The 24,468-nt window shown below is 37.9% G+C and overlaps 1 protein-coding gene across 5 annotated transcripts in view; it reads right to left on the reverse strand.

Moving 5' to 3' along the window:
* Nucleotides 1-24,468, reverse strand: part of ARMC8 (armadillo repeat containing 8) — a 121,072-nt gene that overhangs the window by 34,166 nt on the left and 62,438 nt on the right. For all 5 annotated transcript variants that reach the window (XR_010410366.1, XR_010410365.1, XM_045903700.3 and 2 more), the window contains 5 exons: nt 10,392-10,474; nt 9,999-10,080; nt 6,413-6,499; nt 3,465-3,557; nt 83-232 (listed from right to left, as the gene is read on the reverse strand). Coding sequence is in view for 3 of the 5 variants with exons in the window: in XM_045903700.3 (XP_045759656.1) it covers nt 83-232; nt 3,465-3,557; nt 6,413-6,499; nt 9,999-10,080; nt 10,392-10,474 (495 nt within the window). In the remaining 2 variants the exon portion in view is untranslated. The remainder of the gene's footprint in view (nt 1-82; nt 233-3,464; nt 3,558-6,412; nt 6,500-9,998; nt 10,081-10,391; nt 10,475-24,468) is intronic.

The following is a 24,468-nucleotide window of genomic DNA, read 5'->3' on the forward strand; positions in this document are numbered from 1 at the left end:
GATGGGAGAAGTGAGGGAGGGCAATGTTTTACACTGCATATGCAGGGGCAGCTAATGTGGAAACCTGGATGATTTTACTTACAGGCCGAGTAGAAAGGAGATTTCTAAGAAGTCCCAATGTTTTCATCAGCACATTCAAATCTGAATCTGATAATAACCGGAATAGCTGTTCAGTACTCAAGCTTCGTAAAATATCTGCTTTTATTTTTTGTTCAGCCTGGAATGCCATATTCTGAAAGGATTAAAGAAGTTTCAAAAATCATGTTTGCTTTATTAAATTATATTTTGATAGTAACTGACAATTTTCAAAGTATAAACAGAAGTTGCAGATAATTTAAGTCATATTATTTTTCTGATTCCTGTTAATTACCTATAATTCTGCCTATCAAGAGAAAGATAACCATCTCCTATATATACTCCTGTATAAGGAATATGACCACTTCCTGATACGGCATTTGAGCCTCTTAAGATTTGTCCAATAAATACAAAATCTACTGTTTCTTTTAAAAAATTATTTGATTTAAACTGAAAAAAAAATAAAACAACAATAAAAAAACAAAACTTTTAAAAAACAAACCCAAAAAACAAAACCCAAACGAAAAAACAGTTCACTCATTTCTCCTACCCCCCATCCCCTACCTCTGGTAACCACTGATCTGTTATCTGTAACTATGAGCTTGGTTACTTTTCAGAAATGTTTTTGGTTATCAAGTTGCCTTCTGTGCACCATTTTCTTTTTTAAAGTAGGCTCCACACCCAGTGTGGAGCCCAGTGTGGGGCTTGAACTCATGACCCTGAGATTAAGACTTGAGCTGAGATCAAGAGTCAGATGCTTGACCCATTAAGCCAGCCCGACACCCCGCCTCTGTGTACTTTAATAACAAAATTACTACTAATAACTACACCGTGCCACCCATTTTGAGAATGACTAAAAAGCACTCCCTTATTATGGGTGGAAATTAGTGGGTTTTGTTAACTTTACTGGCACAGAAACACCTACTGTATTCACAATACTATGCTGGGTGTTGATATGGCAGGTCTATATTATACAGGAAGCTCCCCAAAGGGTAGGAGGTGCATCTAAGCTACTAGGAACCCCAGAGGGCTGGTATCTATTTTGCTCCTTTTTCTCCTTTCTGGACACATTATAGATTACCCAAGCTTAACCTGAAGCTATAATAACACATCTGAAGAAAATAAAAACACAGCAAATGCCAAATAACTCATAAATCAACTCTTGGTATAAAAATCTTTTGTATACTTGAGACTTACTATAATATGTGGTCATTGCCCTACAGGAACTTTTTTTTCTTTAAAGATTGTATTTATTTATTTGAGAGAGAGAGAGAAAACACAAGTGTGAGTGGGGGGAGGGGCAGAGGGAGAAGGAGAGAGAATCTCAAGCTGATTCCTTGCTGAGCACGGAGCCCGAGGTGGGGCTCAATCTCATACCCTGAGATCATGACCTGAGCCGAAATCAAGAGTAGGACGCTTAAAAGACTGAGCCACCCAGGTGCCCCCAGGCTTATTTTTAAAATTGAGGAGCTAAACCATGCAAAAGATCAAGTTATCTAATGATGTGAGGCAGCATGACAGAGAGAAAAGAGAGTATTGACTGGGCTGGTGTCAAGAGACCCAAGCCAAAAATGATTCCATGGTTCCACGGTTTTATACTTGGTGGACAGAGAAGAAAGCAGCTGGTTATATGGTGACTAATGAGAATAAGATAGTTAATATGGATTTGAGGGTGGTATGATAAGTTTAATTTTCAACAATAAAATTGTACACGTCAGGGAGGCCTTTTTTTTTTTTTTTAAAGATTTTATTTATTTATTTGACAGAGAGAGACACAGCGGGAGAGGGAACACAAGCAGGGGGAGTGGGAGAGGGAGAAGCAGGCTTCCCGCGGAGCAGGGAGCCCGATGCGGGGCTCAATCCCAGGACCCTGGGATCCTGACCTGAGCTGAAGGCAGACGCTTAACGACTGAGCCACCCAGGCGCCCAGGGAGGCCTTAAATGAAGTCTCATAGGCCATTTAAGTAACAGACCTGGGTGGGATATAGGGAACAATTATGTCTGGGTATGTATATCGCAAAGTAACTTCTAGTAAGGGGAGCTGAAACCATGAGAGTAGATGAAGTCCCTGAAACTGAAGTGTAAAGGGAATTGGAAACTGGGAATTGAAAATGGGGAAATATTCCCTGAGAAGGAGGTTGAAAAGGGGGCTAGGTAGAAAATGAGGTTAAAAAAAAAAAAAAAAAATTAACTCCTGGGAAAGAGTTTCAAGAAAGAGAAATGCTAAAAGCTGGCACAAAGTTTAGGAGAAAAATAACTGAAACTACTCGATTTGGTGCTTTTTTAGAAAATGATTATTTCTATCCCAAATTTGTGTGAAAAGACAACAGGTATACATGGAACAGGGTAAAGCATATGGGCTTGAAACAGGTTCAGAATCCACTGTCATCACTTATTAGCTGTGACACCTTGGATGATTCATTTACCCTCCAAGCCCCAGGTTCCCAATTGCGAATTGGATATAAACCAATATAACTTAAAATAAGAATTAGAGATAACAATTAGAGATAAACACATTGCTTAGTGTCTGGTACATACTAATCAAATTATAACTACTATAATTACATTTGAAGAAATCCATGTAAATTTTAATTTCAATATATTTTAATAAATCTTAAGTTACATAGTTTTGACTTCATAGTTATATAGTTTTATAATTTACATTATTATAAATTATTTACTTGAAATTGTTAAGAAATTATTAAGTAATTATGCATCAGTTCTGTTGCCCTGGGCAAGTTATTTAATCACCCTGTGCATAGTTTACTCATCTGTAAAATATGAATACTCCCTAGCTTATTTCAGAATTGTTATAAAGAGCACAGAAGACATGAAATGGCTCTATCAAGCAGATATCTCTAGGCAGGTTATCAATATATTCATGACAAGGAAAATTTGTTTTTCCCAAATTAGATGTCCACTTTTAACACCTGTCTGCTTTTCTTTAATAATAAACAAGAGAACTGTGGCACACAGTGGCCACATAACTTGCTTATATTCAAATCCAAAAGCTGAATACTAAGTCTTCTACGTCTGAGGTCATTAGAAAACTGAGCCAAAATAGCAACATTTATTAAAAAGCAAATTTCAGGGGCGCCTGGGTGGCTCAGTCGGTTAAGCACCTGCCTTCGGCTTGGATCGCGATCCCAAGGCCTGGGATCGAGCCCCGCGTCGGGCTCCTTACTCAGCGGGGAACCTGCTTCTCCCTCTGCCTTCTGGCCCCCTCCTGCTTGTTCTCCCTCTCTCTCTGACAAATAAATAAAATCTTTAAAATAAATAAATAAAAAGCAAATTTCAGACACTTCAAATAACACATTCTTTAGTTTTAACTTTGATAACAGCTCCATTCTCTTTACAAATGACGACTTATATAAAAGAGTAAAACATACCATTAAAGCCCAAATTCCATTCACTCGCAAAGCGGGATTTTCACTTTGCGTTAATCCACAAAGCAGTTCTACAGCTCCAGATTCTAAAATTGGCTGTGATTGGAAAAAAAGCAGTTTTAAAGTCAGGTTTGTGACTAAATGTGCGTATACCCTGGCGCTCTGCTTATGATTTCCTTCCTACTCTCACCCAACTCCAGGAAATTTTTGTATAGCAGGGAGTCAGGTGGACATAAAAATTACCACAAAAAGGGCAAGAACAATTAGGTCTTTCACAAATTCAAAAGCCAAAATAGTCCTAGTAATTTCTCTTTTCTTTGTAGCTCTGAAAGACTCAGGAGCTGTCCTAATTTCTGTACATTCTGCACATGCCCTTATAATTCCACTATCTACTTCCACACTCTCCTAACCGTCCTTTGAGACACTCACTTCCTGCATGGTGCACGGGTGTATCCCTTGTGTCCTTTACAAGCTGGGACTATGACAACATAGCTGGTTTACATGGAACTTACAAACCAAACTATCTTCTTTCCAAACTGTCAATGTTATTCAAAACATGCTGCAGAACTTTCAGGACTGACTATCTATCAATTCTACAAGCAAAACAGTTGTATACTTTTATAGTCCTATCACATTCTCCACCTAAAATAGCATGCTTTAGCCTGACCACTCATTTTATTTATGATCCTTGGCTGAAAACAGGGTTTGATAATTTCTAAAAAATTCACACCTTTGAGGACTGATCTACTGTCACCAATGAATGTTTAAAAGGCCCCCTTTCAAGTGGACTCTAGAACTGTCTTAAGCAGTTCAGACTTACATAGGGAGAAAAAGAGCAGTGACTTTCACGGTGACATTTTGAAGGATATACATTCCTCTACTTGTACAAATTGATTTTGTTTCTTTTTAAAAATTTCTTCTTTGAGTATAGTTGACACACAATGTTACATTAGTTTCAGATGTACAACATAATGATTTGACAGGTTTATACATTATGCTACGCTCACCACAAGTGTCTGCTACCATGTATCACCACCATACAGTGCTATTACAATCCGTTATTCCCCAAACCTACTCACCATTCCATAACAGGAAGCCTGTATCTCCCTCTCCCTTTCATCCATTTTTGCCCATCTCCCCACCTCCTGTTTTGGTTTTTGTTCTTTTGAAGTAAGTTCAAACTTAGGAAGTAGCAAGAATAAATGTAAGGTGCTTCTACCACATATTCTTTTCCCAGACCCAACAATTTTTAACATTTTGCCGTATTTATCATTATCTCCTTCTGTATGCCCGTATCCACATTCTTCATCTTTTTCTGAACCATTTGAAAGTAGAACATATACATCATGCCCCTTTGCCCTTAATACTTCAATGTGTATTTCCTAAGAACAAGGATATTCTCTTAGAATCACAGAACAGTTACCAAATTCAGAGAAGTTAGCTTTAAAACAATACTTTTATCAAATCTATAGCCCATATCCCAATTTTGTCAACTGGAGTAATAAGTGCTTTTATAGCATTTCCTTCCCTTCCAGTTCAGGATCCAGTTTATTTTTAATACAAAAAAATCAATCATATTATTGACCCTACGTCTGAGCTCATCTACCTTAACTTCTAACCAGACCCTATCTATATATGCTGAAAGTGGATCTGAGGCAATATGAGTGCTGTTCAGGGTGATTAATGGTATAGTACTGACTGCAACCAGATCATCATCATGCCAAGACCCCAACCACCAGAGCAGAGGAAAACAGATGGAAACTCTGGCATCCTGTCTCGACTTTCTCTTCCTTCAGAGTAACTACCAGTCTTTCCCCTTTTGTTCCAAGATTTCTGCTTTTTGAATAACTGTCTCTGAACCTCCACCTTGTTACTAAATGCTTTCCTAATTACCAGTCAGAAGCTTACAGGTGTTACAATGCTAAAAGGAAATTCAACCAAAATGGAATTACTAAATAAAGGACAGTGTCTAAACCTCAGCTCACGATTGGGCAGACCAGAGATATTTTAACATGATGAAATGAACTCTATAAGGTTCCCTCCCTCCTTTATTAAAGTGTATTGTAGTTTTCCCTAGTATATAAACAATACATGTTCAAATAAATTTATAAAATGTATAAAGGGAAAAAATATTCCCACACCTAATCCCTCCCCAAACAACTACGATTAACATTAAACATTAAAAAGATTATTTTCCTGGGCACCTGGGTGGCACAGTCAGTTAAGCATCTGACTCTTGATTTCGGCTCAGGTCATGATCTCAGGGTTGTGGACTGAGCCCTACGTTGGGCTCTGTGATCAGTGTGGAGCCTGCTTAGGATTCTCTCTCTCCCTCTCCGTCTGCCCCTCCCCTCCCCCTCTCTCCACCCCCCCTTAAAAAAAAAAAAAGGTAAAAAGATTATTTTCCAGCAGTAATCTCCCTGAAATGACTTACAATCCTGGTTTATAATTGATCCTTAATTTATTCTTTAGTATATACAGTTTGAAAATAATCTATTCTTTTGTAATTAGATTTGTAGTTGTAGGCAGTTTAGATTAACTATAAGCTATAATATCCTTTAAATAAGTTGCACATGCCAGGCAGAAAAGGGAGAACAGGAAATTAAACCACATTTTAAAATTATTTTATTTGCACACACACCACCAAACAATTCAGAAGTAGTTCTTTTTTTTTTTTTTTTTTAAGATTTATTTATTTATTTGAGACAGAGAACAAACGGGGGATGGGCAGAGGGAGACGGAGAGAAACTCAAGCAGGCTCCCTGCGGAACTGACACTGGGCTGGATCCCACAATCGTGAGATCATGACCTTGAGTCACCCAGGCGCCCCCCTGCCCTGAAGTAGTTTTTACACCCCAATCCGGAAATTTCAAAGTCAACTACTGTGAAAATTATTTGACTAAGTTCTAGGTAGACTGGGCAAAGTCTAGGGAGAGAAAATCGATACTAACCTCTTTGCTTGGAGAAAATTCAAGAAGAAGATTACATAGCATGGAAGATGCTACTACTAGGATTTCATCTGGTGCATTTTGTAAAACCTATGGAATTTAAAAAAGGAATGCTATTAATGGTTTGGAACAATGGAGATGAGATCTAAGAACAAATGAGAACCAAAAATAATTTATCTTTCAACTTGACTTTTCATATTGGATAGTTAGGAAAGATCCACTTGTGATCGTGTCAAACTTTACCTGGTGCTCTAATTATGACTAAGGCCCTCACACCTATCTTGCTGGAGAAGCTACAGCCCCACTGCCAGGATGGGAGGTGCTGCACAGAAAGAGATAAACACATAAGTCAGGGAGGGGGTGCTCTATATGAAAAGTTTGAACACCATGGGGCTGCTTTAGGACAAGTTAGTTCAATTTACTCCACCATTATCAGGCCACTTATGAAACCACATATTGCCCCAGAGCCTGAAATGTTCTGATGTGTGCATCTCTAGAAGGACTTGTTTGACCAAAGCAGGGATGAATCAAGCTACTATACAGCTAGGGCAATGTGGGGACTGGTTTTGAGGACTGGAATCACAGCCCTGGTTCCAACCCTCCTCTTCACTTCCTAGCTGTGTGAACTTGAGCATATTTCTTAAACTCTCTTAGTCTTTGAATTGAAGAAAACAACACTTCCTTGACAGGAGTTTTTAAGATTAAATGTGATAAGGTGAATGTTAAGGGAAGCAACATAACATGGGAGTAAAGGATGCAGACTGCCTGAATGCAAATTTCAACTCAAACACTAAATAAGTGTATGAATTCCTTGGCTATAAAATGGGGATGATGGTATTGTTGTGAGAATTAACATATGAAAAGATTTTAGAACAGTAACTGGCACACAGTAATGGCTATAAAAATAAAGTTTTTACAAAGGTAATTTATTATTGTAATTGTTGTTATCATCAGGCACATAGTAGATACATAGCAAACTAACTGCCATGGACTCTCACTCAACTCAGAAGACAACAGAGCACAATGACAAATGTTAGTCACCATTAGCTATTATCAGAACCTATTTTTCTAGATTCTAAGGGTGAAGGCTTCATAAACACCACCACTTATATGCAATTTCCACTTCAACTAAATCCTCTGCATTTGGGATCAGATCAGGATCAGACCTCATGATCCCAAAAGGAATCTTAGAAGCTCTTGTTATGCAAACTGGAAATGGATCATCACAAAAAACTTCAGAGAGTTAAATATATTATCTGCTTTCTTGAGCTAAATCAAGTCTAAAGTTCCCAAGTTAAGAATAAGCAAGAATTACAAAATAGAAATAGTTGTCTTAAGATACTGCATTTTAACTCTCCTGTGAACTGTCAGCTGGTTGATGAAGATCAAATCTCATATACTATGCATCCTGATCTGTGTTTGCCACAACCTCCTCTGAGATCATATAGCCTTTCCCTTCCCTTGCCATGCCCTTTCTTTATCCCTCAGGTACACACCCTACTCATTTTTTAAGGCCATCCTCATTCCAGAAGCCTCCTTGAAGCCCTTCCAGTCAGAAGTCATTCTATCCTCCTCTGAATAACCACAGCCTTTGTTTGTGACCTTTCCTGGGACCCTTATTACTATCTACTATTCAAATTCTTTGTGCAGTCATGCCAATCTCCTTTTCTATTACCAAATTTAAGCTTCTTGAAGGACTAATCTATCTATGGTCTAATTTATCCTGGCCCCTATCAACTGAATGGCACTGCACAAAAGGGGTGCTCAATGAATGTTTGTGAATTAAGATAAATAATCATTTTCCAAAATTATACTACTTAGAATCATTGCTTGAAATAAGTGAGTGCCTACCAAGGCTTTAAAACGTTGCTTTGCTCAATACAAATCACTTTAAAAATACTACTTTTTGTTATATAGAGATTAATGTGCTTTTATCAAGTTTTATTTTCAAATGAGATAACAATGATAAACTACAACAGAATAGATCATATGAAAATTTTAAAAGCATTTACTCAATGTGGTATAAGATATAACACTGAAATTCAGCAGCTGACATCTAACACTGACCAAATAGAATTTCACCAAAATAAGGACAAAAAATAATGACAAATAAAATTTTTAATTAAAATTTAATGCCCACTCCTGTGTAGTTTGCTAACCAACAGTTGAAAACATGGCAAAGCCAAAGGGGAAAAAAATCAATAGACATGCAAACAGCCTTGAACTAAGAGAAACCTACAAGTATCTTAAATAAATCACTGATTGACTTCCAAGCTCAAGCTTTTAGTATTATACTTTGTGCAACAAAGTCGTGGTTTGACAGTAACTATACTCACATGTACCCACGTGTACAAAATCCTTCGAGATTGCTCACCAAACCTTTGTCCAGGTAGAACTAGCTAGAAACAATATGTTGCCCCATTTCTGATTCATATGATAGAGGGGTACTGAACTGAGCAATTAGAGAAAATGGCTCCAGAGGAAATATCTGGAAGTTATTTTGGCAAATAGGAGAGCATTTAAAAAAATCTTGAATGGACAGAACCCAGAAATCAAGATTACATTGCTATGCAAAAGGTATAATCTAAAACAAGAAAGAGTACCCATAGCAAAACAGCTTTCCTAAAGAGAGCACTGGTCCAGCTCTTTCCATCTGGTGATCATACACCACACCCCTTCTACTACAGTCATGAAGACATCCTTAGGCTTCCTTCACGGATCATACCTAATACTTCTGCTCATGCTATTCCTCTCTCTGGAAAATCTTGCTGCCTTCCTTTTTCCTTCAAAGCCCACTTCATATTTTTCCTGCCTGAAGCCTCCCCTGACTATTTTCTACCACAATGATGCCCCTACTGTAACCTGAAGCTTGAAGACGAGGGCAGGAGTTCTGTAGTAAAAAATTTTGGTAGCCTCATTGTGCCTAAGAGGTTTCCACAGTAGGTAATGAAAAACCAAAACCAAAACCAAAATCTTAAATAAAAAATTCTGTCGATTAAATGCAAGGTGTATGATCACTTAAAAAAAAAAAAAAAAGATGGACCAGATACCAAGTGGACCCACGGTTTTGTAATATATCAGGGGATAACATTAGCAGCAACCTAACACCTCACCTAAGTCTTGATTCAGATTTATTTGACCTAAGCCTTTTCATAAGACCAAAGAAGTTATTTTGGTGTAGAGAAACAGGAGATAACACTGTGGTAAAAAATATCCAGGGATTGCCAAAAGACTAAGAACAGGTTATACCTCTAAATGACTGATTCCTTTCCTTTTTGTAACTAAAAATTACAAAGACTCTGGATGAAGTCTAAAGTGTAATACCAAACATACAGGGAGATCAGATAAGTAAAGTTTTATTTAATAAAAGAAAACTAGGCATCTACTTCCCTGCCACACTTGAGAGGCTGACCTTAGAAACACATTCTGCAGATCTAAAGATGCTTAAAACATCAGATCTGAGGAGATAAATATTCAAAATCCTTCACACAAAAACCAGCCATACTCCTAGACCAGGGGTGCTGTCAGCTACCTTGGCTCACTATAAAGGCTCTGTGGGAATGGGTGCTACTTGCTGCTTTCTTCTTACCTTCATTAAAGGTTTCCATACAGCGTGATCCTGGAAACTGGTTCGAAGCTGCTGCACAGATCTAGATAAACTGTGCAAACATCTACAAAGAATAATCAAAATTAGCTTCAAAAGAAGCCAAAACTTTTACTTTTCAAACACACTGCTTGGCATTTCACTAATTACTACTATGCACTTCAAGTATATCTATAGACATTGTTAATTCAACTACTTCAGGACTTCATGGGCTTTTCAGCTAGCTTCTCTGTTAACTGATGTTACACACTGTATGAGTTCACCTGAGAATACTTTCGAGTAACATCTGAATTCTGCGCTTACTTGCTGAAGGTCCGGAAAGAAAACAGGTTAAACACACGGCAAAGGGTTTTTATTCAGACCATTTAAAGCTCATACCTGACGGCAGCTAACCGCACCTTGACACTAGACTCAGACAAGCCAGTCACAATTCGGTCCATCATATTTTCAGTCTCAATGATCTGGAGAAAAAGGTTAATGCTGCATAAATAACAACACGAAGAGGACAAATTTCACTGCTTGTAAATGCAAGTATGTTAATATCCATTAGAAGTTTAATGTTTTTAGCAAAAGTTTTTACCTCTGGAACAATCATTTTGTGGTGGGGGCAGACAGTTCATCAGAAAGGAAAGACTACCCTCTAAGGACTTGCCAGACTGAATGAAAGGCATGAAGGGGCAAATTATGTCTCTTTGTTTATTTTTATAAAAATACTTAAAACAATAACTACATGGCATAAATATTGCAGAGGTGTTACATAAATAGTATTGAGAAAAAGTAAAAGATGTAATGAATTATCATTGGGCAGGTTCCTGTCAGAGAGATTCTAGAAAAATCATGGTTCACATTCAGCCCCTTATGAAATGAAATCTGGGTTTCTGACAGAGCCACCCTGTGGCTACTTTCTTACCAAGCAAATGGAAACTAAGCTAAATATTTAGAAAAGTAACCCTTGCCATCTTTTTACTGTAACACTAAGTCCTGTTACATGTAATCACTACAGTCACAGTCTTTTTTTTTTTTAATTTAAAAACAAGATAGCCTACAATTTTCCTTCATTAAACAATGTATAGATACAAAATAAATACTGTGTGGAAGAAATTAAGCTTAACTTGTGTGGTCCTATGGAAAAACCGCCTATTAGGAAAAAAGCTAATACAATCACAACCAAAATGTTAACAACTAACATTTGTTAAGTACATCTATGTGCTGGACATTGTGCTAATAAGCATATTACATGATCTGATTTAACCCTTTTGCAGGCATTATTATAATTATTCTCAACAGCCTATTAGGAAACCGAAGGTTCTAGATGATACAGAGCTTGCCTGGGATCACAAAGCAGAGAGGAGCCCAGGCATCTGACTCCAGAGTCCTGATGCTTAGCCATGCTTGTAATACGGTCCTGGTTAGAGAAGTATTCCTGTGCTCACAAGGTAGTCCCCAACATGAGTGACACGTTAATGGAAACACCTAGCTGGGAGAACACGTGGGAAGATCACCTGGGGAGCTTAAAAAAAAAAAAATCAGAGGCCAATTAAGTCAGATTCTGTGGAGTGGGGCTCAGGCACCCATATATATATATATATATTTTTTTTTTAAAGCTCCTCAGGTAAAGTCCAGTGTGCAGCCAAGCCTGAGGTTCACTGACCTAGACTAAAATGAAAGAGTTAGAAGGCTGACTTCAGAACAGGAGAGGATGGGAAATCTCCACATGTTCAAGCCAAATGGGAAGCTAAAATACAGTGTTGAAATTAACAGTGATGGGGAGAAAAATATCAACTATTAACAACATGGAGCCACACTTTAGCTATAGGGTAGGAATGGTTAATTTTTATATAGTGATTTGCAGGTTTCAAAGTGACGGAAGAAAACTTACATATTGATCCACTCCTCTCCCCAGACCAAACTTAATCTTACCCTTACCTTTATGCACATGACCCTGTCCTGTCTATTTAGCCCCTCAGCTCCTGTCTGTTTACCTACTCTTGACCCTCACAGACCTTGCTCCCTGACCTGTATGCTTTGCTCACTTAGTAGACAGATTCCCCAATTCACTGTCCTCCCACCACACACTCCTGCTTCAGATCTCAAACCACTGATACTACAATGGAAGTCACCAAACCTGGCAGCCTGCTCTCAGCTTATGCTATCCCACCTTGGCGGGACCATCACTGCTGCTCCACCAGCCCTGCACTCATCTGCAGGAGATTCCCGTATCTCCTAGGATGGTTACTTCCTACTTCAAATTCCTCCCACCTCCTCATGCCCTAAGTCCCTCTGTGCCTACCTCATTTTTGCAGGAGCCTTGCTTTCTTCCTTGGACACAAGTTGTCTCAACTTTCTTCTTCTCACTAATATGTCTCCATATTTCTCTTCTTCACTCTTTGTTGAAGTTGGGTACTTCAAGCTCAAAGCCCTTCCACCTTGATACAGAAACTACTTTCCATTACCTCTTTCTTGCATCTTTATTCTGCCTATCCAGCTGGATCCTTCTTGGCCTGCCCCACTGCCCACTTCCACCTCAACTTAAAAGGCAGAGTGCCAAACTTTAACCTCTTTAAGCTATAGTCCTCTCACCCCTTCCCTTCCTTAAATGGACACATGTCCCAAGGCTCCGCTCATCTCTCACTCTACATATATGACAATGCTGGGACTTCAAAATCAGCTTGATATTCCCCAATCTAAAATTCTTTATTCCAAGAATAAAGTGGTGGTGGTGGGGGTGGGCACACAAGAACACTCTCCAAGAGCTGAGAAATGCTATTAGGCTGGCTCCAGATGCTTAGGAAACCTGGACATGAGCAAGAATTTAAAGAAGCTTCTGGATAACATTTATTGGTCATTTATTGGCCATCCAACCAAAGATGTAAATCTGCCAAGGGACAAGTGCAGCAATCATTAGGCATATAGATTTGCTCTATAATCCTGACCAACTCACTTGACCTCTGTGGGCTTTCAGTAAAATGAGGGAATAGAGCAATGATTATTCTACCTCCAATCATTTGCAACCAGCATGTAAATAAAAATCATGTTTGTCTGGGCAAAACTATCACGTTATCCAGAAGCGACATGGGAAGGTAGAGTAGATGAGATGAGACAGTACAGGTCTAGTTAAATAAGGGGTCAAAAATCAGGTAGCAGGCTAGGCTAAGGGCAAATAGGGCACAGCTCCTATTTACATGCCCACATTTACTTATTCAGTAAATATCTGAGTGCCCACTGAATGCTAGGCACGGTTTTAAAACTTGAAGATAAAATGGTGAGGCAGAAAGCCCTTGTTCCCACCAAACTTACAGTATAGGTTAAGCAAGTGCAATGAACTACTGAATGAGTGTTATGGCACTTGAATTGATGTTAGCAAAAGCACTTTAGGAATGACAGGGGCCATGGGGCTTAAGGCAGACAGAGTGAATTAAGTGTCTACAAAGGCTAAGTGGGAAAAACACCCATTCTCAGAATGGCTGGGAAATGGCCATTAATGACCATACCAGAGAATATTGAGGCTTAGGCCAGCAGACAGTAGAGAACTATATTAGCAGCCAATCATTATATAGAGCAGAGCTTCATGCTCTAAGTTTCCTGGGAGTGTGGTGGCTGGTATTTTGGAGCTGGAGAATAGCTATAAATTGGCTGGTAAACCTTTCCCCTGATTTGGGATATAAAACAGTAGGCCTCTTTTAAGGTATTTTCTCTTTCAGGCACAAGGTGACCCTTCTTAGGTTACAGTCAATCAAAATGTCTGCAAGTAGGAGGCCTGAGGGACTTTAGTAACCCTGTTAACATTCTGGAAAGCCCATTACTTGAATGACTGGTCCACCTTCTCCATCAAGATACCAGTCTGGGAGCAAGAGGGTGAAAATAATGCAAAGTCAGAATGTGAACTTAGGATTCCAACCCAAAAAGGTATTCTGAGAGGCTATGTGAATGAGCAACATGATCTAACTGTGGTTTTGTATTCTTGAGGGTATTGACACCATCTGTGCAGGGATAAAGGGAGCAATATAGTGAATACACTGACCAAAATAAACATAAAAATGTGATTACGAGGCAGAGAAAGGTTTGGAATCACATTCAGAGAAAAAATTTTTAGGTCAGCTGGGAAGGAGTTGGCAGTGGCTGTTGCCATAGCTCTCTGACCCACTGACGGTCTAACAGAGCACCAGGTAATTTTTTAGACGGGTTGGAAAGCCAAGCACAATAAAGCATGTTCTCCATGGTGCCTTTCAACAACCCCTGTACTGTGCTACAAAGCCTTGATAATGATAGAGAGCCAAGTCCTAGCCCCTGTAAAGGATCTTAGGTCTTTCCAGAATATAAGAGCAATGTCAAGTGAACCTTGACGTTGTTCTGCCACATGGTTCTGGTTGGAGGTTCCTCAGCCATCGTTCAGCAAATATGCCCTGCAGCACAGCTTGCTGAATTTGCTTTAAAAAAAAAAAAAAAAAAAAGGATGGAAGGAAGGAAGGAAGGAAGGAAGGTAGGTAGGTAGGTAGGTAGGTAGGAAGGGCGGGTGGGCCCTTTGTTACACAGACACTGTGCCTGGCCAGGAGTATAAGTGGTGGACTGAATCTTCAGAGTGGAGGCGTCACTTCTCTCTCTGCTCTTCTAGGGGCCTGGGTTGTAAATTTAACTACAGAATTAAATTACATAAAAATGCTGCATCATAAACTGACCAAGTTTTAGGTCAATGGATCAGGTGCTAATGCTCTCTCTGCTGGTATCTTTAGTTCTTGTGACTACATGCTTTTGCTAAGCTTTCTTTTCTGACTCTGTAGCTCTTGCAGGGGGAGAAGAGGGTCTGAGGCCCCTGCCATTGGGACAGAACCTTATGGCCTGTGAGAGAAAAAGGCAGTAAGCCTAGAGGGTCATGGGGAAAACGCAGAACCCAGATAATCCTAAGGTGCATGGCACACATGGGAATGTTAATAAGATGAAAATGGCCTTGGTTTCAAGGGAATTCCCTAGCCCTCCATGAGCTCTACTGGACTCATACCTTAGTTGTGGCCAAGTCATATACCACCTGTTCCTCAGAGCATATGAAGAACTGGAAGAGTCAGAGTTAAAAACAAGGCCCAACTATTCTTCCAGGATGAAGCACTTCCCAGGTACTAACAACTTCAGATTGGACCTTGAACTGTGATCAAAACAGGTCAAGCAGAGGATATAAAAACCAGGCAGATTCTTGGTGGTGTCAAGAAACTTCTCAGACAATTCAGAGTGGGTGGGCTTGGAGTCAAGGCAGTTGGATGGTAAAGCGGGCATTTTCTTAATGTCAACCATTTATACTAATGTGCACAATGGCCAGGCAAATACAATTTAATTCCAGGTAGGCTTTTGTGAAAGGTTCCCAGAAAGTCTTCACAGAGGATGACAAGAATGAACAGGCTAGAGAGAATAAAGACTTGGAATCAAACTTTGCTAAGTTAGAAGAGGTAGATCTAAGATCTAAGCGGATAAGGTAGCAAATCCGGAAAGTCTAGTTAAAGTAGCAGGGACTAAGCAGCCAAGCAGGGTGCAGAAAAAGAAGGTCAGGAACAAAGAGTAGGTCTGGCAAGGAAATAGGATCTACAATGGACACTGCACCTATTGGGTGTGGATGGCAACCCTTTCGATTCTTAAGTGTCAATGTAGACGAGTTCCAGGGTACACAGTTGAGTCTTTCCGATCAGGTGCCCCCTATTTAAGGTCCAGCCCCTCATAAAACTTATCTTTTTTTAAGCAGATGAGCCCTATGAACACAAGGTCTGATGTCAGTACAGTCAAGAGACTGGTTTTAGAAACACGGTAGAGGCTTGGGAGGAAGGAGAAGGGTTATGAGATAATAAGGTAGATGCTAGAGTGAGATAGGCATGTACAACCGGCTTATTTGGTAGCCTGAGTAGGATCAATAGGGGCCTGAAGAGGGATCCACTCCTAAAAATGGAAAACCAAAATTCCCCTAGGTTTTAGGAAGTTGCCGTACTGATTTTACCACAAAATACTTAACTAAAAGACATGATGTCATGTATATCATGGAAATGCACTTAATATTTATAATTCCTGAGCACATCCTTATACCAATTCCTTTATTAAAACAAAAAAGCAAAACAAAAACACCCCAACAGCACATGGCCTTCCACAAATCAAGCAAGGGGCAGCTGCAATGCTTGCTCCTAAAGAGGTTCACCTGGGAGCCCAATTCCCCTACTGCATTCTTCTCAATACCATTGATGGTAGCAGACATAACTATCCGAAGGAATTAAATACATGTATTGCTTTTAGTTGAATAATGTTGAGGGGTTTTAGAAATAAACTCATCCAACTTCTTTAGTTCATCAATGAGGTCTCTGAAATTCAGGAAGATTAAGTCACTGGTCAAGGTTCTCCAGGCAAATTGGGACAGTGGTAAGGCTCCACCTGGTTTTCTTACTTCTACTGTGAGGTCCATTTCACTTGCTGTGCTTAAGGATGAGATTTTTGCTTAGCCTTAGTAACTAAATTGAGATCTGACTTGGAAAACTTGGGAAAAAGGAGTAGTTAAAAAGTTATCAGTGCTAAAAAAAAAAAAAAAAAAAGAAAGAAAGAAAGAAAAGAAAAAAGTTATCAGTGCTGTGGAAACTACAGCCTCTATATACTGACATCCTAGGCCAATAAAAATTAACATACTATACAAGAGAGGTCATCATTAATAAACTGAAATGACAGAGGGGGAAAAAAAACCAGGTACAATTCACACGGCCCCCAAAGAGAGAAAATAACAAATCAATGATGTAGCTTTGGTTGGGGGTAAAAATGCCAAAGGTGAGAGAGAATGGAAGCCAATGAAGAAAAGGTAAGCCAAGGAAACACTGTGAAAAAAGCCACAAGCGTGAGTTCCACTGACTTTTCAATTCAATTTCCTGATGATTTGATCTCCATTCTAGAATCAGCATCTAGCTTCTGTAGATACTAACTAAACAGAACTAATATTCCACTGTTCTCAGGCCATAAGCCCCATCTGTTCTGGATGAGAACTGTAGGCTTTCCCACCCACAGTCTATTCTATGTAATATCTTTGCCACTACTCCAATGTAAGATTTTGACATTTTCCTCATGCAAACAGTTTTAAAATAAAGGGTAGTTTTTACCAAAGGCTCTTTTTTTTCCCCCTAAAAGATACACAGCTTCTCTTAGGACAAATAACTATAAACCCATTATATTCCAGAGTCTCAGTAAATATTTTACAAAGTATTTCTTCCCTTCTCTCAGTCTTCCATTGCTATCCACTCCCACATTCATACCAAATTTCTCTAACTCCATGATCTTGGGAAACAGGGGGTGGGAAGAAATAGTTACTTCTCTCAGCCAGAGAGGTAAAAGACAAAACATCCTAAGGGTTGACCTACAGGGCCTCCTTTTGGTCCTTTTCCTTGAAGGCACTGAATTAAATTAACATCTAACTCCTCTTACAGGCCTAATGGAAACGGTCACTTCACTTTAGGAGTGGAGGACAAAGAGCAGAGAGCCTTCTTATGGTGGGCACATTCTTAAGCTTCTAGATTTCATTCTTGCTTTTAAGTCTCTTTAAGCAGTATTTTGTAATTTCTACCTCAGGACCTTTTTCTCTTCTTAATAGCTGAGCAACTTAAACGTTCACTTATGTTAAATGTTTAGAAGAAATACTCAATGTTCTAAACTTTTCTACACCTTGGAAAGAAGTCGGCCCAACTTCTCCTTCCCCTAAAACCAAACACATTGCATCAGAAATACTTGTGATGTCTAAAAATAGATCAACACTTTATCAAAAAATATTTCTCTACATATAAAAGTTCATTTTTAAAACTCAGTCAGCTTAATGGCAGAATAGAACATAAATACCTGCTGAATTCTTTCATTTTAGCACATAAATAAAACCATTAAAGATTACTTTAAATAACAGGACTAGAAACTTCCTCTCCACCCTTTACTGTTTTCCAGGGATCTGAATCTGCCCCAAGAACTGTGCAACACAATGGCCCTGCTCAGTCCCTCATCCTCTATATACAAAGCCGTGCATGCAACAGTCTTAATTATCCTATAGGTTGGCTGGCTGACATACACAATTTACTCAGTAAATACAAGCATAGCATCTACTATTTGCCAGGTAATGCTTCTATGGAGTTTACATTCTAGTTACAAAATTATAGTTTGACAAGGGATAACTATTAAAAGAAGATACAAGGATTTCAAAATGTTGCCTTAAGTTTAAATCTATTCCATTAAGGAAGCTATCGACAAAATAAAATGCTGAAACATTACCTCTATTACATCATTCATTCTGGATGCTTCTAGAACATCAGTTTATAATATGATCACATCTAGACAGTGCCCTTAGAAAAACATTTCCAATTGATGTAGAAGAACAGAGATATGAAGATCCTTCATTCTGTGGGTCAAAACTTCTGAAACAACTTATTTTAATATTTTGGAAGGAGAAGGTGAGAATGCTTTCAAATAAACTCGTTTTAGATGAGACTATTATAGAAGAGATGGACTCTTCCAGATTCACTCATAATAAGGTATTTTAATTACAGCCATATCTTAATCATATCTGGCTGTACTGATCACGGCCAAACTGGCTTTCAATGTGGACAACACTTTTTATCACACACGAGGCCCTGGGATTACTACATAGCAATTTAGTGTCTCATCTCCTTCACTACTTTAAATTGTGAGCTCCTAAAAGGTATACACCAGTCTTCTTCATTCCCAGACACACAAGAGGAGGTACATATCATAAATGCCAGATGAATAAATGGGAATAATTAGAGCATCTCTACCCACTTTGTACCAAAAACTATGTGAGAAAATAGATATGTTTTCTGAATCTGATGCTTTGCAACCAGCTAATAAAAGCTATTAAGTTCTCTCAATTCAAAGCATTTTCTTTTTCACCTACTTTGACTATCGCACATTCTCCTGTGAATTTTCTTGCCATTTTATACTATAATTTGGCTCTAGGAATGGTATTTAACTTTACATGAGTAAAGTAACAGTTAACAGCGTGGGCTTTGGAGTCAGAGACTGGGATATGATGTAGGTGGTGTCACTATCTGGGTGGCCTTGATCAAATTGCTTATTTCTTGATCTGCAACAGCTATCTCACAGGGTTATTTGAGGTTTAAGGGAGTAAACGTGCTAATGCCTAGCACCGTGTCTAGCACATAGTAAGTGCTCAATAAATGGTAGCAGTTACGTGAAAGTTAGGTTTCCCAAACAGATTATCTCTTAATGCTCGTATCTGAGTTATATAATTTTTCTATGAACCCATACCATGTAATCCAATGCTTCATATGTCACAAAGGTTGAATAGATGTTTGCTTAATACATGAACTGGATCTTTATTTTTCTCTTTGACATGGTGAAAAATCTTATTCAGGCAACTTTCCTAACCAATACATAGGACCTAATAATGTTTCCTACCATAACCCAATGTATAGCTATTATCCAATTTGTCCGGGGTCCATTATATGCCAAAATCATTCAAACAAGGGAATCAGCATGTAGAAAAGTATCCAGTGACAAATGTCATATCATCAACACTTGATAATGCCTCTCTTTCAGGAAGTTAGACAATTGATCTCTCCCTCCCCTGGCTTTGGTAAGGCCCCATTTCTTTCTACAGTCCATTACAAAGAGGTAAATAAGAAGCGCAGTTCTTCACCAAACTGGTTTACGGTCATTTATATTTAGCTATGCATTATTAGCACGGGGTGGGAAAACTTTTATTTTAGGCTTTGTGGCATATGATTGTGTCGCCAACTACTCAACCTGCCACTGTAGTGCAAAACAGCCACAGGCAACACATAAACAACTCAACATGGCTATATTCCAATAAAACTTTATGAACATTTTATCAATTATACTTCAATAAAGCTGACAAAAAGCAGAGAAAAAACCTTTATGGACACAAATTTGAATTTAATTTACTTTTCAAATGTCAGGAAATATTCCTTTGATTTTTTCCCCACCAACCATATAAAAATGTAAAAACCATTCTGAACTGGCAGGTTATAGAATTATTACATAGGTATTAAGTACCTACAGAGTACAGTTTGCCAAGCCCTGTGCTAGCATTTATAGTCATGGGAATAAGTGTAGCAGCAATGGTCCTGGCTCCTCATCACAAACTCAATTTTCTCAAGGTCTACTACTCCACAAATATTATATCATCCCAAACATATCATTCATTTCCAGACAGAACATTCTGAAAACCCAACTCAGTCACTAATTTTAGTTCTACAAATCTAATAAAGATCATATTTTAACCCATCTCTTGGTTTATATCTGTCTTAGATTGTAAATGATAAAATAACTAACTTGTACTTCACATTTTAAGAACAAGAATTATAATTCAATGGTTTATGCAACTACAATTAACACAGATAATAATATTCAATTTTATGTCCCCATTTAATGAAACTCTGAAATAAAAATTCATTACTTGATTTTATAAATACCTCTATTATGTATATAGCATTATCACTCCCAGGTTTGCTTCTTTCAGTATGTTGAAGGCCAACGGTCTCAATACTTGGGCAAGTGGCAAAACCTGGTATGGTCATGGTTAACTCTTTAAAAATACTTACCATCATGAAAGAATGTTGCAGAGTTCATTTAAAATTCTTTGGTAGATTAGCCTTAAGAAGATAACTAACAATTTAACCACAGATTAAGTCAAGGAATTCTGAATTCTGAATGAATTTGCTATTATTCAGTAGCAAAGCCAAGTCCTGAAGGGTGCCACTTCTGTGGTACCTACGAAAACCTTCAACATGTTCGTTTCAGGTGTTTGTTTCAACATGCAGGCTAAGGCTCAGAAATAATTCCTTGCATCTGCCTGATTTCATGGCAGAGACAGTTACAGAATTTTGACACTGTGCCTTTTAAATGACCATTTAAAATTACTGAACTTTGCAAAAATATTTTAAAAATGTAAATTCATGGTATAATTATACTGTTACCCAGAAAACCAATTAGTAATAAAATCCAGCTACAACCAATGATAAAAATGTTCAAAAGTGAAATCCTTAAGCAAGATTTTCATAGCAGAAAGGTATTAGGAAAAACTGATCTGTATTTATAAATTATTTTAAAATCCTGTTAACTTTAAAAATACAGAAGAACTTACATTTGTTCAAAATGTGAACATACACATTTGGGATATGATTTTATATAAATGATGACCCCTTGGAGAAATGACATTTGAGACAACCATGGACAGTAGTAGCTTAACCAAAGTCAAGTAAAACTTGGCCTCTTCACTTTTCTGAAGACGTCCATTACCTATGATTTTAACCAATTACTGATTTATATTGTAATATCCTACTTAACTCCAAGAAAAAATTGTACTTGGTGCTTTGGAGAACATGCTATAGCTATAGCATCAAAAAGTTTTGAAAACTAGTATTTTAAATATGTTTTAAAATATACGAGTAAAAAGACATCTTATCCTTAATGAGAGATAAACTGAAGAAAGGGCCTATGCTTCTGAAGGATAAATATTTTTTACTAGAATGAATAGTTTTAGAAATTTATAGCATAAACATCACTACTTCATTGCAAACTTTTTTTAAATTTATGCTCCAATGCTGTTCAGCTCTTCTAATATACTTAAAAAATATAATTATTTTTAATCTTCCAATTAAATCATTTAAGATATTCTAACAAATGCTTCCATTTATTGAGCACCTACAGGCACCCTGCTAAATATTTTAAATACATTAGATCTCATCCTCACAATGGCCCTGTAGATATAACTTCCTCTGCTGGGAAAAAGAGGGTAGAAGACAAATTCTCCTTGTTTTCCTTTTATTTTTCTCTGCCTTAAAAAAAAACGCAAAAAACCCCCAAAAAACCCACTGTTCACCCTTGGCTACTTTTTTCACATTTATCATGTAAAACATCTATGACTGGATGATCACCCCCTCCCCACAAGGAACAAAAACTTAAGACTTCATGTTTTCAATTCTTGAAAATATAAAAGGCATTTAGAAAACATTAAAAATAACAAAAATATTAAATAATTTCTAAATTGATTCAAGGATAGCTATATTGATATCACCATGTCCATTTTAATTGGTTCCCAATAATTCTTTGAGCCCCTAGCTAATTCTTATTGTTCATTTCTTACTTTTCTCTGACTTACTGAGGTTTTATTATAAATGCTGAGTTTTAAGGCTGTGTTTTACTGCTCTTTATCTCACCTCTGCTTCCCGCTCCCTCCACCCATTGGACAATGTCTATACAATGTAGGAAGTTCAGTCAATCTATGGAGAATCAAATTACTGATCTTAAAAATCTGACATTTATTAATAGGGGAGATAATATTTTATACAGACGTATATTGCAGAATCGGTTGATTCCTAAGAGTCCGGCTAATTCCTATAAACCAAATCATACCTTTATCCCTATGGGAGAGGGGGGAAACACTGGTCCAGATTCACACTTGTGAATGCTATAAATTTTTTAAACTCATACATTTATACAGCAAAAGAACCCCTAAGAAATAATGGTAAAAATCATTTCAAAATTAAACAACTACCATATCATAAAACATGTTCTCTTTGATCTATTATCAAAGTGAGAAGACACACCCTTGGGATTGTCTGCCTTTTGAAAAATGGGAGTCTTGCATTTTCTCTATGCTAAATATAGTGAAACCCCTTGCCTATATGATCAGATATAGATTTCTGTATTTTCAAGCTTATCTCTTCACATACTTGTGTAATTTCTAATAAAGTTATGTAAGTTCTCAATGCAGAAAGGCCCACATATAATTGGATTAAGGGTGCTTAATAATGCAATTTTGCAATGTGGTTCACTCATCCATTTGTCCATTCGTTCATTTTTTCCACCCATTCTTCAAATATGCATTAAGTGCCAACTAAGCACCTGGCAATGTTGTAGATGCTGGGAATACAGTGATGAGCCAAACATAAAAAAATCCCTGCCCTCAATGGAGCTTACATTCTAGTTCCTCAAAAGGGATCTGCAGCTAAAATATAAGTACTCAAAATCCAAGAGGAAAACTTTCTGAAAGGCTCCATCAGTCAGACACCTCAAAGGAGCAAAGGCTACAATAGTACTACATTTAACATTTGTAATGTGTCTTATTTTTATCAAAAATAAAAATCACATCATGTTAAGTTTATTAACTTCCTTGAATTTTAGTTTATATTTACTACTTCTATTTCCCTCAATTTACACTTTCTGTTTCTGATAAATTCTACCAGTTCCTTGAAGAGAGTAAAAGCAAAACAATCCTTTCAATTTCCAACCTAACTGATGATCAATAGGTATTAATCAAGTAATGGTCTTTATAAGAGCAATTTTTTATTAGAAAGGAATTGGCTTCACCATTACAGGACTGTTTGCCACAGCTGCCTCTGTAGGACTTAACCACTGACTGGAGTTTGACTGGGGATGCCAGTATTTGTAGTAATCTTAGGTATCTTCTTTCTTTCGTTACTGTACCATTAACTGAACATAAGCTTCTTAGTCAGCATGAACATGTGCTAAAGCTATCATTAGAAGCTTACAGCTCATCTTTACCTGGCATTGCTGCCAGTGCACTTACTGCTAATGCGCTCTGGACCCTTCGTCCACTGAGCTCTCGATTGCTCCTCTGCCCTTGCTTTCTCTGACCAAAATCCTTGAATTATTCTAAGTGGAATATGGCCAGGCCACCTCTGTTGTCAAGCTCAGTGGTCCTTCACCTTTTCTTGGGCTTCTCCCTCTTTATGTCACAGCCAAGAGTAATGTTTCCCACTTTCAACTGCAGAACTTTTCCACCCTCCTTCACTTTCTAACAGGACACTGTGGGAAATTGGGAAATTTATAAGTATGCCACAGAGTGATAAAGGAGGCAAAGCCAGAAATCTGGATACCAACTTTGCTCTGCACAGAAGGATACAGAAAGATCCAAGCGTATTAAAGGAAATACCACTCTGTGTATGGTTTCTGTATTTTCATTTCTATATTTATTCAACAAATATTTATTGAGTGCTTGCTAGGTTCCAAGGACTGTTATACAGTTGTTTTCTTTTAATGGGAATACACCAACACTGCTCCAACGCAGGAGTGGTAAATTTCTAATCTACAGGTCATGTTCAGTCGTTAGCTTAATTTTTTCTAGCCCAGAGAGAATGATCAAGAAATGGAATCACAGCAGGCCTTTAGAAGTCTTTCGAAGCAAGCAGACAGACTAAATCTATGACGAGAGAAGGCCTGTATCTTTCTCCTTTATTGCTGTGTATACCTGTCTCTACCTCTTTACTCTAGTTTTCTCTTCTTCATTCTGCCTCATTTCTTTAATTGGCCATTACAGGGCAATGGGATATATAGATTATCTCCTGTATTTACTAAATACATTCTCATTTTTAATTTAAAAGGCAGATCAAATTAACACTTCATATTTTTATCCTAAAACAAAAAGCCTTTTTGTTGCTTTTGT

This window comes from Mirounga angustirostris, unplaced genomic scaffold, assembly GCF_029215605.1.
Source record: "Mirounga angustirostris isolate CCGP_5_RB_7025 unplaced genomic scaffold, mMirAng1.0.hap1 SCAF_1, whole genome shotgun sequence".
NCBI lineage: Eukaryota > Metazoa > Chordata > Mammalia > Carnivora > Phocidae > Mirounga > Mirounga angustirostris.